This window comes from Myotis davidii, unplaced genomic scaffold (assembly GCF_000327345.1).
Source record: "Myotis davidii unplaced genomic scaffold, ASM32734v1 scaffold46, whole genome shotgun sequence".
Classification (NCBI taxonomy): Eukaryota; Metazoa; Chordata; class Mammalia; order Chiroptera; family Vespertilionidae; genus Myotis; species Myotis davidii.
Genome location: NW_006383006.1, coordinates 6,034,496 through 6,047,931, shown reverse-complemented (window position 1 = coordinate 6,047,931; position 13,436 = coordinate 6,034,496). Strand labels below are relative to the sequence as shown.

At 43.3% G+C, this 13,436-nt stretch overlaps 1 protein-coding gene across 1 annotated transcript in view; it reads right to left on the bottom strand.

The window, feature by feature from the left end:
- Positions 1-13,433, bottom strand: part of GPR176 (G protein-coupled receptor 176) — a gene marked incomplete at its 5' end in the record, with an annotated part of 75,569 nt that extends 62,136 nt beyond the window's left edge. Inside the window, one exon of the mRNA XM_015557534.1 lies at positions 13,265-13,433. Coding sequence (XP_015413020.1) covers positions 13,265-13,433 — 169 coding nt within the window. The remainder of the gene's footprint in view (positions 1-13,264) is intronic.
- Positions 13,434-13,436: the final 3 nt, after the last annotated feature.

Here is a 13,436-nt window from a genome sequence, read left to right as displayed (position 1 = left end):
CCATCTACAAGGCAACCTATCGATGTTTTTTTCCTCTCTGTCTCTCCCACTTCCTTCCACTCTCAATGGAAAAATATATTTTAAAAAGAAAAAAAAAGAAGAGAATGCTGGCATCCCTTAGGTCAGTGATGGCGAACCTATGACACGCGTGTCAGAGGTGACACGGGAACTCATTCTTTTTGGTTTATTTTTCTTTGTTAAATGTCATTGAAATACATAAAATAAATATCAAAAATATAAATCTTTGTTTTACTATGGTTGCAAATATCAAAACATTTCTATATGTGACACGGCACCAGAGTTAAGTTAGGGGTTTTCAAAATGCTGACACGCCGAGCTCAAACGGTTCGCCATCACTGCCTTAGGTCAATGTTAAAGTGTGAATCACCTGCATCAAAATCACATGCACGTTCACTAAAAATATAGACTCCAAAACCCCACAACAAACCCATAGAAACAAAATTTCTATTGTGGAATTCAGGCACATGCATTTTTAACAGATGATCTTTATGAACACTTAGTTTAAGAATCTGTGCCTCACAATTAGAGTCACAAAGTGAGGAAAAGTGATTTCCCAACAGTCAACCAGCCCACTACTCGACAGCAGGGCCAGGCTAGAATCTACCCTTCCTAAGAGCTTGCTGTGACCTTTACCAGCTAGAGCCCACTGAGTTGTTACAATAAAAATGATTTGGCAAAAAGTCCTGTCCAATCCTAACAACAGCATCCCGCTGAGAAACAGGCAGTTAACCCGCTAGTCCCTATTGCCGTCTTTTATGTGGCAAAGGCAGAAAGCGTCATTTTAGGGCTTCTGATAATTTGTAGAATCATCGTTGCTAAAGATCTGCAGCCTTGGGAGAAGGCCACGGAAACAACAGGACAAATACAAAAGGTGCTATTCTCATCAATCAATGAAAGGGTCTGGAAACTGAAATTTGATTACTTTGCCTCTGCTTGAGTCTCGCTTGAACTCTATGTTCCTGGAAATTAAATTCACACTCACGTTGACTTCAGAGAGTCATTCTTTCCTTTCCATTTAGCAGCCTTTGGAAGTGTTTCTTGTCCTAGGAAACTGCACGGGTGGCCCCAGCAAAAAGGAGCTATAATTAAAGGTGCAAATGAGCACACACAGGGATGCCGAGGGAACCAGAGAGTGAGTATCATATACCCCTAACATGAGGTAGACGTGTCCTCAAACATTCTTGCTCAGGAAATACAAAGTCACTCTTAATGCAAGGCATTCTCTCAATTACTTTATTTGAAACAAGTGATAACTTATTTAGAATTTTGTTTGGAGAAGGCACAATTATCTAAAATTACTTCAATCAACATTACTTTGGGCTTCTTATAAATGTCATCTGAGAGAATAAGTAAAAAAGGAGGCAACTGTATCATTCATCATTCCTGAGAGTATAAACTCACAACTGCAAATTTTATATCTTATCTGAAAGACATAAATGGCCCAGCTGGCATGACTCAGTTGGTTAGGCATCATCCAATACAACAAAAGGTTGCTGGTTCAATTCCCAGTCAAGGCACATGCCTGGGGTTGCAGGCTCCATCCCGGGTGGGGGGCATGTAGGAGACGGCTGATTGATGTTTCTCTCACATTGATGTTTCTCTTTCTCTCTCCCTCGCCCTTCCTCTCTCTCTAAATATCAATAAAAATGTTTTTTAAAAAACAATCCATGAACGATTATGTCATGGTGTTTGTGAATAGCAATGAGACAAATAGAAAAAACTTCCCCTCAAGAAATCCGAGTGGTGCCCTGGTTGTCGGTTCGATCCCCAATCAGGGCACACACAAAAATCAACTAATGAAGGCATCAATAAGCAGAACAACAAATCAATGTTTCTCTCTGTCTCTCAAATAAATAAATATTTTTTAGAAGATCAGAATGGTTACTTGTGGCTCAGGTTGAAATTTCAGTGGTCACATCACACATGAGTTTTAAAAAAGATGTTGTGTCTCGTTCACACAGCTTACAAGTGATGATGGGCCCTGGAAAAGTCTATGAGGTGGCTCCAAAATGCTTCTAGCAAAAGCAATTGCTGAAGTCAAGAGGCATGGGCAGAATCTGAACAAAATTATGTCGTAAGTTCAAAGTAGAAAAAACGTGGTTCTAATCTAACTCACTATTTTGTCACTGGTTGCAACTAGATACAACAGATTGAGTACACCAAAGTAAGGTGTCAGATCAAGATGCAAATTTTTCAAAGTTTGATCAAGTGGTTATAATACCCTCACCCTCACCCACCTGGAGGATATAAAAGAATATACAGAGACCTGTGGGTAGACACTGTGTCCTACCCACACAGGCAAGAATAGAGAGGTGTTGTCTTTTCATTCAAGCCTAGTAAGGGGGCATCAACAAGCCCATGCAGACAGCTTGATGTGTAGCCCCTGGCAATGGAGTTCACAGTGAATTTTGGCTGAGAAACCGAAAGGGCAAGAGATGGGCTGATAAGCTGCTCAAAGAAGAGGCCAGAGCGGGCAGCCAGTACTCCCAGAATTTACCAGTCAAGGATGTGTGTGTGTTCCCTTGTATTGGGTGTGGGCCAATGGCAGGAGTTCACGTCAAGGCTTGTCCAAGAGGTCACCTGCAGGAGCAAACATCCCTCTGCAAGGAGAAGCTGGATGTCCAGCAGCATTCATGGGCTGAGGGCAAAGTAAGCCACTAACCAAGAATATAGGAGAGCACCACCATCAAGCTTGAAGCCACTTACAATAGGATCAGTCTGTACAGCATTTCCGAGCCCTCCATCTCCTTCCTCCACCTTAGCTCCACCCTGGAAGGCCAGGAAACCTTGGCCAAAAGCTGAAGATGGGAAAGGAAGCCAACCAGACTATCTTGCCCAACTTTAAGCTTCTCCTAGGGAATAGGCCTGGACTGGGGATTGTGTGGAGGGGAGAATTTTTCATTTTCAATCAAGTTTGGTGCTTTGACTCTTTCATCAGACTGCACATATTACGTATAGTAACCCTTTAACTGTGGGTGATATGTTCCAAGACCCCCAGTGGATGCCTGAAACCATGAATAGTACCAGACCCTATATATACTACATCTTTTCCTATATACATGCATGCCTGTGATAGTTTAATTTATAAATTAGACACAGTAAGAGATTAACAATAATAATCAATAAAATAGAACAATTATAATTAGACACAGTAAGAGATTAACAATAATAACCAATAAAATAGAACAATTATAACAATATGCATAGTAAAAGTTATATAAATATAGCATTATTAAGTAAAAAAAGGATTACTTGAACACAAGCACTGCAATACCAAGATAATCTATCTCATAACCAAGAGGGCTACTGAGTGAGTAAAAAGTGGGGGTTACAGCACAGAGCTGCTGGACAAAGGATAAAGGGATGATTCACATCCCAGGTGGGACATAGCAAGACATCAAAAGATTTCATCACGCTACTCAGAACAGCACATAGTTTAAAAATTATTAACTGTTTACTCTGGAATTTTCCATTTTGTATTTTTGGGTGGTAACTGACCAAGGGTAACTGAAACCTGGAAATTGAAACTGCAGATAAGGGGTGACTACTACGTTAAACTGAGAGCGTTTCATGACCGAAGAATAACCAGAGAAGCCATGGAATGATCCATACTTTCATTCAAGAAAGTCATTTAATGAAACTGAAATAAAAAGGAATGAACATGGATATACACTACTATCTGGATGAATCTCCAGGAAATTACTTGGACAAAAAAAAAATCCCAAAAGGTGACACACTATGCTATTCCATTTATATAACGGTCTGTGAAATGACAAAATTATAGGAATAGAGATGAGATTAGTGATTGCCAAGAGTTGAGAAGGGGGTGGGTGTAAGAGGAAAGTAGATGTGGTTGTATAAGGGCAACAAGAGGACTCCTTGTGGGGATGGAAATGTCAATATCCTGGTTATGACACTGTACCCATCAGACCTACCAGGTGCCACATGTACTATTAGGGGAAACTGGGGAATGGATACACAGCATCTCTCTTTATTCTTTCTTACAATAGCATGTGAATCTACAGTTATCACAAAACAAAAAGTGTAATTTTTTAAAGGGTGCTAAAAGCTGTGTGTACATCAGTGGATTGAACAAGTGATGATCAGACTTTACTACACTGATTTACGTTCTATCAGCTAAAGATGCTTTGAATCTTTTGTAAAACCTACTGCATTTGGTTGTGCAAAACCCAGGGTTTTCAAGCTAATATAAGGTTGTCCCCCCAAAATGCATATACACACTTTGAATAATTATAAAGGCAGTGTTCACTAAAATACATTTCATTTTCAAAATTGAGCTATCAGCTGCTAAAGTGTATATACATTTTTGGGGACACACTGTATTTGTTGACTGTGTTAGTGTATTAGTTTACTAGGACTGCCATGACAAAGTACCACAAACTGGGTGCTTAAAACAACAGAAATTTATGTTTCATAGTTATGAAAACCAAAAGTCCGAAATCAAGGTGTTGAAGGACCATGCTTCCTCTGAAACCTGTAGAGGAATCCTTCCTTGACTCTTCCAAGCTTTTGGTGGTTTGCCAGCAATCCTTGGCATTCCTTGGCTTACAGCCACATAAATCCAACCTCTGCCCTCATCACATAGTGTCCTCCCTGTGTATCTCTATCTTTACTAGCCATCTCATAAGGATACCAGTCATTGGTTTAAGGACTCACCCTACGCTGGTATGACCTCATCTTACTAATAAGTAAATTATCTGCAAGGACTCTAGTTCCAAATAAGGTCATATTCTGAAGTATGGGGGTAGGACTTTTACTTATCTTTTAGGAGGCACAATTAAAATATTGTTTGTTGTTTTCAGACCTCATTCAACATCCCTACTTCCACCACTGAGCTTCCAGGATAGAAACTCAAGGGCACCACTCTGATCGCACACATTTAGGATCCATCTGTCTCAGGATAGGCAGCCAAATGCCACCTGGAGCTCCCTAATGACAACACTGCCTCTCAGCTACTATCCCATTGGCAGGGACAGGCCCCCAGGCTGCTTCTAGCAATAATTGACTTTGCCTAGGATCCAAAAGCCTCTAAAAGCATCCCCATTCGCTACTGGGTTCAAAATGTTGCCGGTCTCATTTCATAGGCTCACTCTACCTTAAGTCAGGCTATAGTTTCTGTCCTTGTGGATTTCCTATCAAGAGACCAGCTGTCGCTCCAGATATCTGGCTTTTGTCAACAATGCTCTAGGCCAGTGGTGGGCAACCTTTTTTGTGAGTGCGTGCCAAAACCAGCAAAATCTCTGACTCAAATTCTTCTGTGTGCCAACCCTAATTTTTTGAGAACATGTTATGCCTACTTGATATCTCTTAAAGTGTACGTATGTGAAGAACCTTGAAGAAATAATAAAATTCATTCAAGTGACAAGAACACAGTATATGAATGAAAAATACATTTATTTTTTAATGTATACATGTACACTGATAGTCCGACAGATAACTTTATGACTCTGATATTATCAGTTGTCTATGGTCTTTAAGATAACTTGTTATGTTATATTTTAGATAAATAAATAAGTTATTTATTTATCTAAAAAAATTATTTATTTATCTAAAATGCACCTACACTAAATTTATCTGAAAAATTAAGAAGTCGGTATTAAGAAAAAAATTGTAAATGGAAGATTATAAGAGAGGGTTTCACATGCCAGCAAAAGTTACTGGTGTGCCATGTTTGGCATGCATGCCAGGGGTTGCCCACCCCTGCTCTAGGCTGCTGACTATGACTGGAGTGTCTGAATCCTGGCTATAGGCAAAATTCACACTCATTTCCAGAAAGCTCTTAAGCTTTATGCAAATCACGATTTAATTAATTGTTCTATTTAATTAATTGTTCTATTTTGTTCCCCCCAAGTATTTCATTCCATCAATCAATACTTACTGAACATTAACTATATGCCTGACCCTGTTCTAAATGCTGAGGACACAGCACTGTATGAGACAAAGTCTCTATCCCCAAAGCTCTGCATTTTAATGGAGAAGGACAGAACACCAAATAAACAAGGTAATAGCTGGGATTATAACTGCTATAGAGAAAATAACCAGGAAGATGTGAGAGAAGTGGAAGGGGTACTACTTTAGATAAACTGTCTTGGAGAAAGTGACATCTGAGCTGCAATTGAAAGGATGAACACAAGCCAGCCACAAGAACCATCTAGAGAACATTCCAGGGCAGAGAGAACAATGAGAACAATGGCCTTTAGTGGTACTGAACGTGACATGTTAAAGAAATGGAATGGTTTCAAAGCTCCGGGGGATATCTCTGCTTTGCTCCTCTCCACCTTCCACCACTTGCTTAGTGCATTCTACCTCAGCACTGGCTATTTAACATGACAAAGCCCATATGAGTCTGGCCCAGGTTCTTCCTGTACTTGGATGCCTGGACCCTGTACTGACAAAGCTCTTGCCCTGGGTTTGGACCAGCTGAGGATATACATACATCTCCACACACACACCCCGTCTCCCCACCACCCCATACACCCAGAAATATTCTGCTTAGACCATCCTGAGAGATGGACACTGGCCATGGTGGAATCTGAAGCAGAAAACAATGAGCTCATTCCCCAACCACATACCTGACAGCTGTCTGACTTAATCCACACCACACAACTGACTGTGGTGAGGGTTCTTACCTGGTGACCTCCTCATGAGCTCTTATAAACACTCAGGAAAGAGGAAACCAGCTTATGACCCAAAGACTGTTGAGATCATCATCCCCTGAGAAGCTACATTTAACAATAGCAATATTTCCCTTTTCTAACACAGCTCAATTTTTTTGTTGTTATTAAGTTTTCATATTAATTAACCTTGAACAACTATTTACGTGTAAATGACTTTTGATAAATTTTAAAAGGATGTTTTCTTAGAGAGAAAAAGTATCAGAGGCTATATACTGATTCAAGAGAATTGCCAGTGTTTTCTAATCCAGTACACCCTCCTCTGGGCCCTGTACTGCACAGGCCTTTGACAATCCTATGGTGGTCAACCTCTCTTACATTCCTGGGCCTGAGTATGACCTTCCACTCCTGACCTTTTGCACAGCCAGGCTTACAGTCCTCCTCAGTGTCCGTGAGCACCTCTCCAGTTACCAGCTTGTCTCTAGCTTCTGTTCAATTCTTGGGGTCCTGGGTTTCAGCTGCTTTTCATTCCTGGGCATCAGACTTCCATTGCATAAGGCCCTGTCTAACTTGTTTATCTAAATGGAGGACAAAAAATACTAAAACACACACACATACATACACACACATACACACACACACACACATACAGTATATCACTCTGGATATTTCTGTTGTGTGACAGGAACTCAACTCACACAAATTTAAGTCAAAAAGGAAGTTTGGGGGTTTTGGGTTCATCTAATTAGAAAATACAGGCTCAGGACCTCTCAAACAATACCATCAGGATGGTTTCTCCCCTCCTCACTCTCTCCCTCTCCCACACCACCTGCTTTCTCTCACTCTCACCTCTGCTTCTCTCTCTGCCCTTATTCCCTCCTAAGCAGACAGCTCCTGACTTCCTTTATCATTGCTTAGCAGCCCCTTTGGAAAAATAGGGCTTCTCATCTCTGTCAAGGACTTTGACCAAGCCTGGATCCTATGACCACCCCTGGACTAATCACTGAGGACAGGAAACAGAATTCAAGGTCTCCGTGGTCGGCAAAATGCGGCTCGCAAGCCACATGCGGCTTTTTGGCCCCTTGAGTGTGGCTCTTCCACAAAATACGGGCGCACATACAGTGCGATTGAAACTTCGTGGCCCATGCACAGAAGTCAGTTTTCGGCCTGGACGAGTCTATTTTGAAGAAGTACTGTTGATATTTGGCTCTGTTGACTAATGAGTTTGCCGACCACTGGTCTAGATCGTGTGCCTACCCCTTCTCTCAGGGTGGGAGTGGGGTTATACAGAGCACTGTGTGGGGCAGTCATATAAGGAACCACATGAGGTAGACTACAGTTTGAATCACTATTTATTCCACAATCTTCAACCACCTGCTACTCTCTGCTACACAGGCTGGAAAGCTAAAAATATTACTTATCAGCCAGCCTTGCAGTTAGGGTGCAGGTTCATGATTGAGGTTCTGCCCAGCAGCTGTTCCCTAAGAGAGCGGACATGATTAAGGTGACGTGTTGGCTGAATGCAATCATCAAGTTTTCTTGTAAATGCAGGGAGATGACAGATGCCATTGCTGCTCCTAGGACAGCTGTGTCCTAGGGTTCTGGAGTCTACTCCCTCACTTCACTGGTGGGACATGACAGCAGCTTCATGATTTCTGTTAGAGCCAGTGGTATGATTGCACATATTTCTTGACTCTGTCCCTAGCTCTGTGACATCCAGGCTCTCCCATAAATTCTGAAAGCAACCTAATAACCCATAATAAACTTCTTTCTTCATAAACTGTCTAGTTTGGTGTAGAAGTAAAACTTAGTGTAGAAGTAAAACCTTGCCCTGCTGCAATATGGAAAAAGATGCACATTATGTCCCACAGTCAGGAAGAAAAACAACAAACACTTGGTCTCTGAGCCTCTCTCTTCCCCCAAAATAAAGACACATTAAAAAGACTCAGGCTCAACTCGTGTGGCTCAATGGTTGAGTGTTGACCTATGAGCCTGGAGGTCACGGTTCAATTCTCGGTCAGGGCCCATGCCTGGGTTGCAGGCCCGATCCCCAGTAGGGGGCGTGGAGTAGGTAACCAATAGATGTTTCTCCTCACAATAAATGAAATCTTGAGCCTTTTCTGTAAGTTACTGACTCCTAATAAGAACTTCATTGCTTTCTAACTTTATTGACTTTTGCAATGCTGATAGCTGAAGATATGATACAATCTTTGAGGTTATAACACTAATGTGATTTAAATACTACTTTTTCCCCACAATAAACATAGTAACTGTAAACTTGGTAATCTCACAGTGGCTTTCTTTTAAATGCTTGTTTTATATTTGACAAGCAAATCCTGAACTCCTTGCAGTTCATCTCAACAACTAAAATGTTTTTATTTTATTAAATGTTTCTGTAGCTGTGTCTTCTTTTGACAATAGGCTCTGTTGTTTGCAACTGAAAAATCTGATGAGTACTGGAAGGGAGGCTGACCAATGAATGTGCACTTGTTTGGGAAAAGCTGTGCTGTTTGGGGGAAAAGGGTGTGCTATAAAATAAAAACAGAAAATTTCCCTAAATTATTTCATAACAGAGGCCCAGTGCCTGAATTCGTGCACGGGTGGGTCCCTAGGCCTGGCCAGGGCTGATCGGGATCGGGCCAATCAGGGCCGGGCCGACTGGGGCCTGCTAGCAGGGGGGAAGAACAGGGAGAGGGACCGCGGGAGGTTGGCTGGCCGGCCGGCCGTGGGGAGGGACCAGGGGAGGTTGGGCAGTTCCTACATTGAGCATCTTCCCCCTGGTGGTCAATGCGCATCATAACAACTGGTCAACCAGTCGTTTCAGTCATTCAGTTGTATCGGTCAGTTAGGCTTTTATATATATAGATAGACTAGAGGTCCTGTGCACAAATTCACGCATTGGTGGGGTCCCTCGGCCTAGCCAGTGATCAAGGCCTATGGGGGGCAGGGACGCCGGCCAGCTGCGAGAAAGACCCCGGGAGGTTGGCCAACCGGTCCCCCAAATTGGGGCCTTTCGGGGGGGGCCAGCCAGGGGAGGGGCTGTGGGCAGTTGGCAGGCTGGCCCCACCCCCAATCAGGGGGGGGGAGGGCTGATCAGGGGCAGGACCAGCCAGGGGGAGGGACCGTGGGAGGTTGGAGGGGACCAATCGGTGCCTGGACTGGCTGGTTGGCCACCGCAGTGCACATCATAGCGACTGGTTGGTCTGGTCGTTCCAGTCATTGCACTGTTCTGGTCCTGGGCTTTTCTATATAGAATAGATATTGATTTCAGAGAGGAAGGGAGAGGGAGAGAGAGACATCAGTGAGGAGAATCATGGATCGGGTGGCTGCCTCCTGCACGCCCTACTGGCGCAGCAGCCCGCGGGGGATGTCTACTTTCCAGCAGGGAGCAGGCCTAAGCTGCATGCGGACATCCTTAGTGCTGCTGAGGAGGCGGGAGAGGCTCCCACCACCACCACTGAACTGACAGCCATCAGCCTGGCCTGTGGCTGAGCAGAGCTCCCCCTGTGAGAACCCACTGACAACCACGGGGCAGCTCCTGCATTGAGCATCTGGCCCCTGGTGGTCAGTGTGTGTCATAGTGACCAGTCATTCCCAGTCTTTCTGCTGTTAGGGTCAATTTGCATATTACCCTTTTATTATATAGGATGTTATTATAACTGAATAATGTGGTATATGTTATAAAGTATAAACCCCTCCATAAGTGTAAGGCTGATTGGTAGTAACCATGTTGGCAGGTAAGTCAAGGGTACCTAACATTGCACAGGAAGCACCCATCTGTCATTAGCAAAACTCTCCTTGTCCTTGCTCATTAAAAACCCTCTGTGGCCTTCATCAATTCTGCTCAGTGGATAGAGCACTGGACCATGGACTGAAGGGTCCCGGGTTTGATTCCAGTCAAGGGCATGTACCTCCATTACAGGCTCAATTCCCAGCCCCAATAGGGATGTGTGCCCCCTTCCTTCCACTCTCTCTAAAAATCAATGGAAAAATATTCTCGGGTGACGATTAACAAAAAAAATCCTATATAATAAAAGGCTAATATGCAAATTGTCCCCTTGGGAGTTTGGGAGACTGGGAGTTTGATCGCTTGCTATGATGTGTGTTGACCACCAGGGGGCAGCATGGAACATGGCGGGCGACCAGCAGCAGGGGCAGGGAGCTACGGGATCGAGGGAAGGAGGAGGCAGAAAGGCCAGCAAACCTGATTAGCCCTGATTGCTGTCCAGGCCTAGGGACTCTATCCATGCATGAATTTTGTGCACCGGGCCTCTAGTAAATAAATAAAGGCCCTCTGAATTTCATAAAGTGTCCACAGGTAATATCTACCTACATGAAGGGACCATCATTGGAAATCAACATCCTTCAGTTCTCTTCAGCTTCCTTCCTTTGAAGTCCAAATCACTACTTCCTTTCTCTTCAGTTTAAGACAGCACATTGCCCCAATTGCCTGATCTGTCCTCAGCTCCCTTATTCTTACAGAACCATTGTTTGTACATACATAATAAATTTTGGTATTTAGCCCTGTTAATATGTCTCATGTCAATTTGATTAGACCAGCCAGAAGTACTATGAAGGAAATGAGGGGAAAAATTCCCCCTTTCCCCACAGAACTATTTTCAAACAATAGAGGGCCTCTGGACATCTCAATGAAAAATTCTAGAGAATAAAGGAAGTATATTTGAATTTATTTAAAGAAAAAAAAGAAGGGCTCATTCATCTACACTACGGGACAGTGAAAAACAAGTAAACTAAATTAGAGTCATATAATATTCTAGATACTATTCCACCCTCCATTTACTTTTCAACCTTATAGATTCTTCCATGATAAATTTTTTTATTCCTAATATGTGCCTTTTTCCTAATATTTTGAGCTTCATAAAACCATACTTACAAGTTTACTTGCCTTGTAACTGCACATGACTTTGGAACTTAAGCTCTGGGCCTCAACTGTCTTTACCAGGAAGATTCAATTACATAGATATGTTTGCATGCATCAAATCCTCAGAGAACAATGAATCAAGAATACCAGTAAGTAACAAGTACACAGGGCTATGTTTAGCTAAGCTTTTAAGGAAACCACAGATGCCTTTCACTTTTGCACAAGTTCTCTGATCTTTGATTTCTAGACATTTAAACATATTTATTCTTTTTTTCTGAATATAAAAAGGAACAAATGAAATTCTCTTAGGAGGACCCAAGTAATGTGGAGGGGGGAAAATATGTCCCCCTAGGCCAAGTCAAACATAACCAAGATCAAGGGGAAAATCAAGTCTCCTGTTTAGAGATAGCCACAAAAGCAGTTTTTGCATGTCAAAGTGCCATGTAGAAAGAGATGAAATAAGGGCATTCATAAAAACACACTCACCTAGACATAGTCACACTGAGGTCTACTACTGAAAATGCTCTCATAACAAAAAGTAGAAGACAAATATTATGATAGAATGGGACAGGATGATGACAATCAGAGAAATTATGAAGGGAAATTTCAAACACTTAAAATTCTTCCATTGCCTTTTTTATGTCAGTTATTTTGGTTTCCATGGAAATTCATAGCAGTCTACAAATAAGTAATCTATGATTGCTTCAGGCCATAAGAATCACACATAATCACAATCTTTTTACATCATTATAAATGCCACATCAGAGAATTCGCATTTGAAGGGAAGCCACATATTTACAACATGTGCAAGAAGCTTCAACAGAAATGAATACTGATAGTATCATTTATTACTTAAAAGAGTCGCTACCAGAAGTGCTGATAACTCTCACACCGGGAGACACACGTTTTTTTTTTACTCATTTCAATTCAGTGCCGTTTCCTTCTCCCAACAAGCATAACTAAACCTGTTGAATGTGGTGTTTTGTGTTTTTTTATCCTGTCTTTATTCTATACTTCAAACAAAACACAGGTAGAGAAATAGACTGAGGTTTGTTTTGTTTTGGTGTTCATCAATATCTGAAGGCAACAAAGTTCAACTCCACTGGGTTGTTTACCAGCAGGTCGATGTTCCGAAGAAGCCAGCCATAAGACGCGCAAAATACGGCTCTTTGAAAATAATTTTACATACAGGGAAGAGATGAGAGCGGGAAACACATCCGTCATCAGCAACCCAACAGAAGCCTTGTTCCCCGCTATTTGTAAACATGGGCTCGGGGCAGCGCTCCGCCCGGGGAACTCGATAAGTAAGGCAGTGGTTCACATCCTTGGCTGCACATTAGAATCACCTGGGAATCTTTTTAAAATCCTGATTTCTGGGCCTCCGGAGGCCCAGGTGATTCAAATGTGCAGCCAAGGTTGAGAGCCACTGAAGTAAGAAATGCTGGGCACGACCCTGCGCGCATCCCGAAGCGTTCCGCAAGGGCGGCCTGGGGAGGCTGACCTCCGCCGGCACCAGGCACGGTCCTGGGCTGAGAGAAAGCCCCACGGGACAACCCTTCGGCTTCCAGCGTGGGGCGGGAGTGGACCGTGCCTGCTGAAGTTTCCCGCAGTTCCCCCGACCTTCCTCAACCTCCTTAGACTACCTGCACTCGGCCGTATGGGGACCGGATGCGCGCCTGTGCCCTCGGGGCCAAGCCCGCGGGAGGCGCCCCGGCAGACGGCTTACCGAGCAGCGAGCCTACGAAGATGACGACCTGCACGGCGGTGGTGAAGTGGCGGTACAGCTGCGCCTCGCCCAGCTCCCCGAGAGCGCTGCTGCGGTTGGCGCCCGCCGCCTCGGCGCCCGACGCGTTGCGCGGCTCGCTGGCGTTCCGGGAGACCCAGCTGCCGTTGTGCCC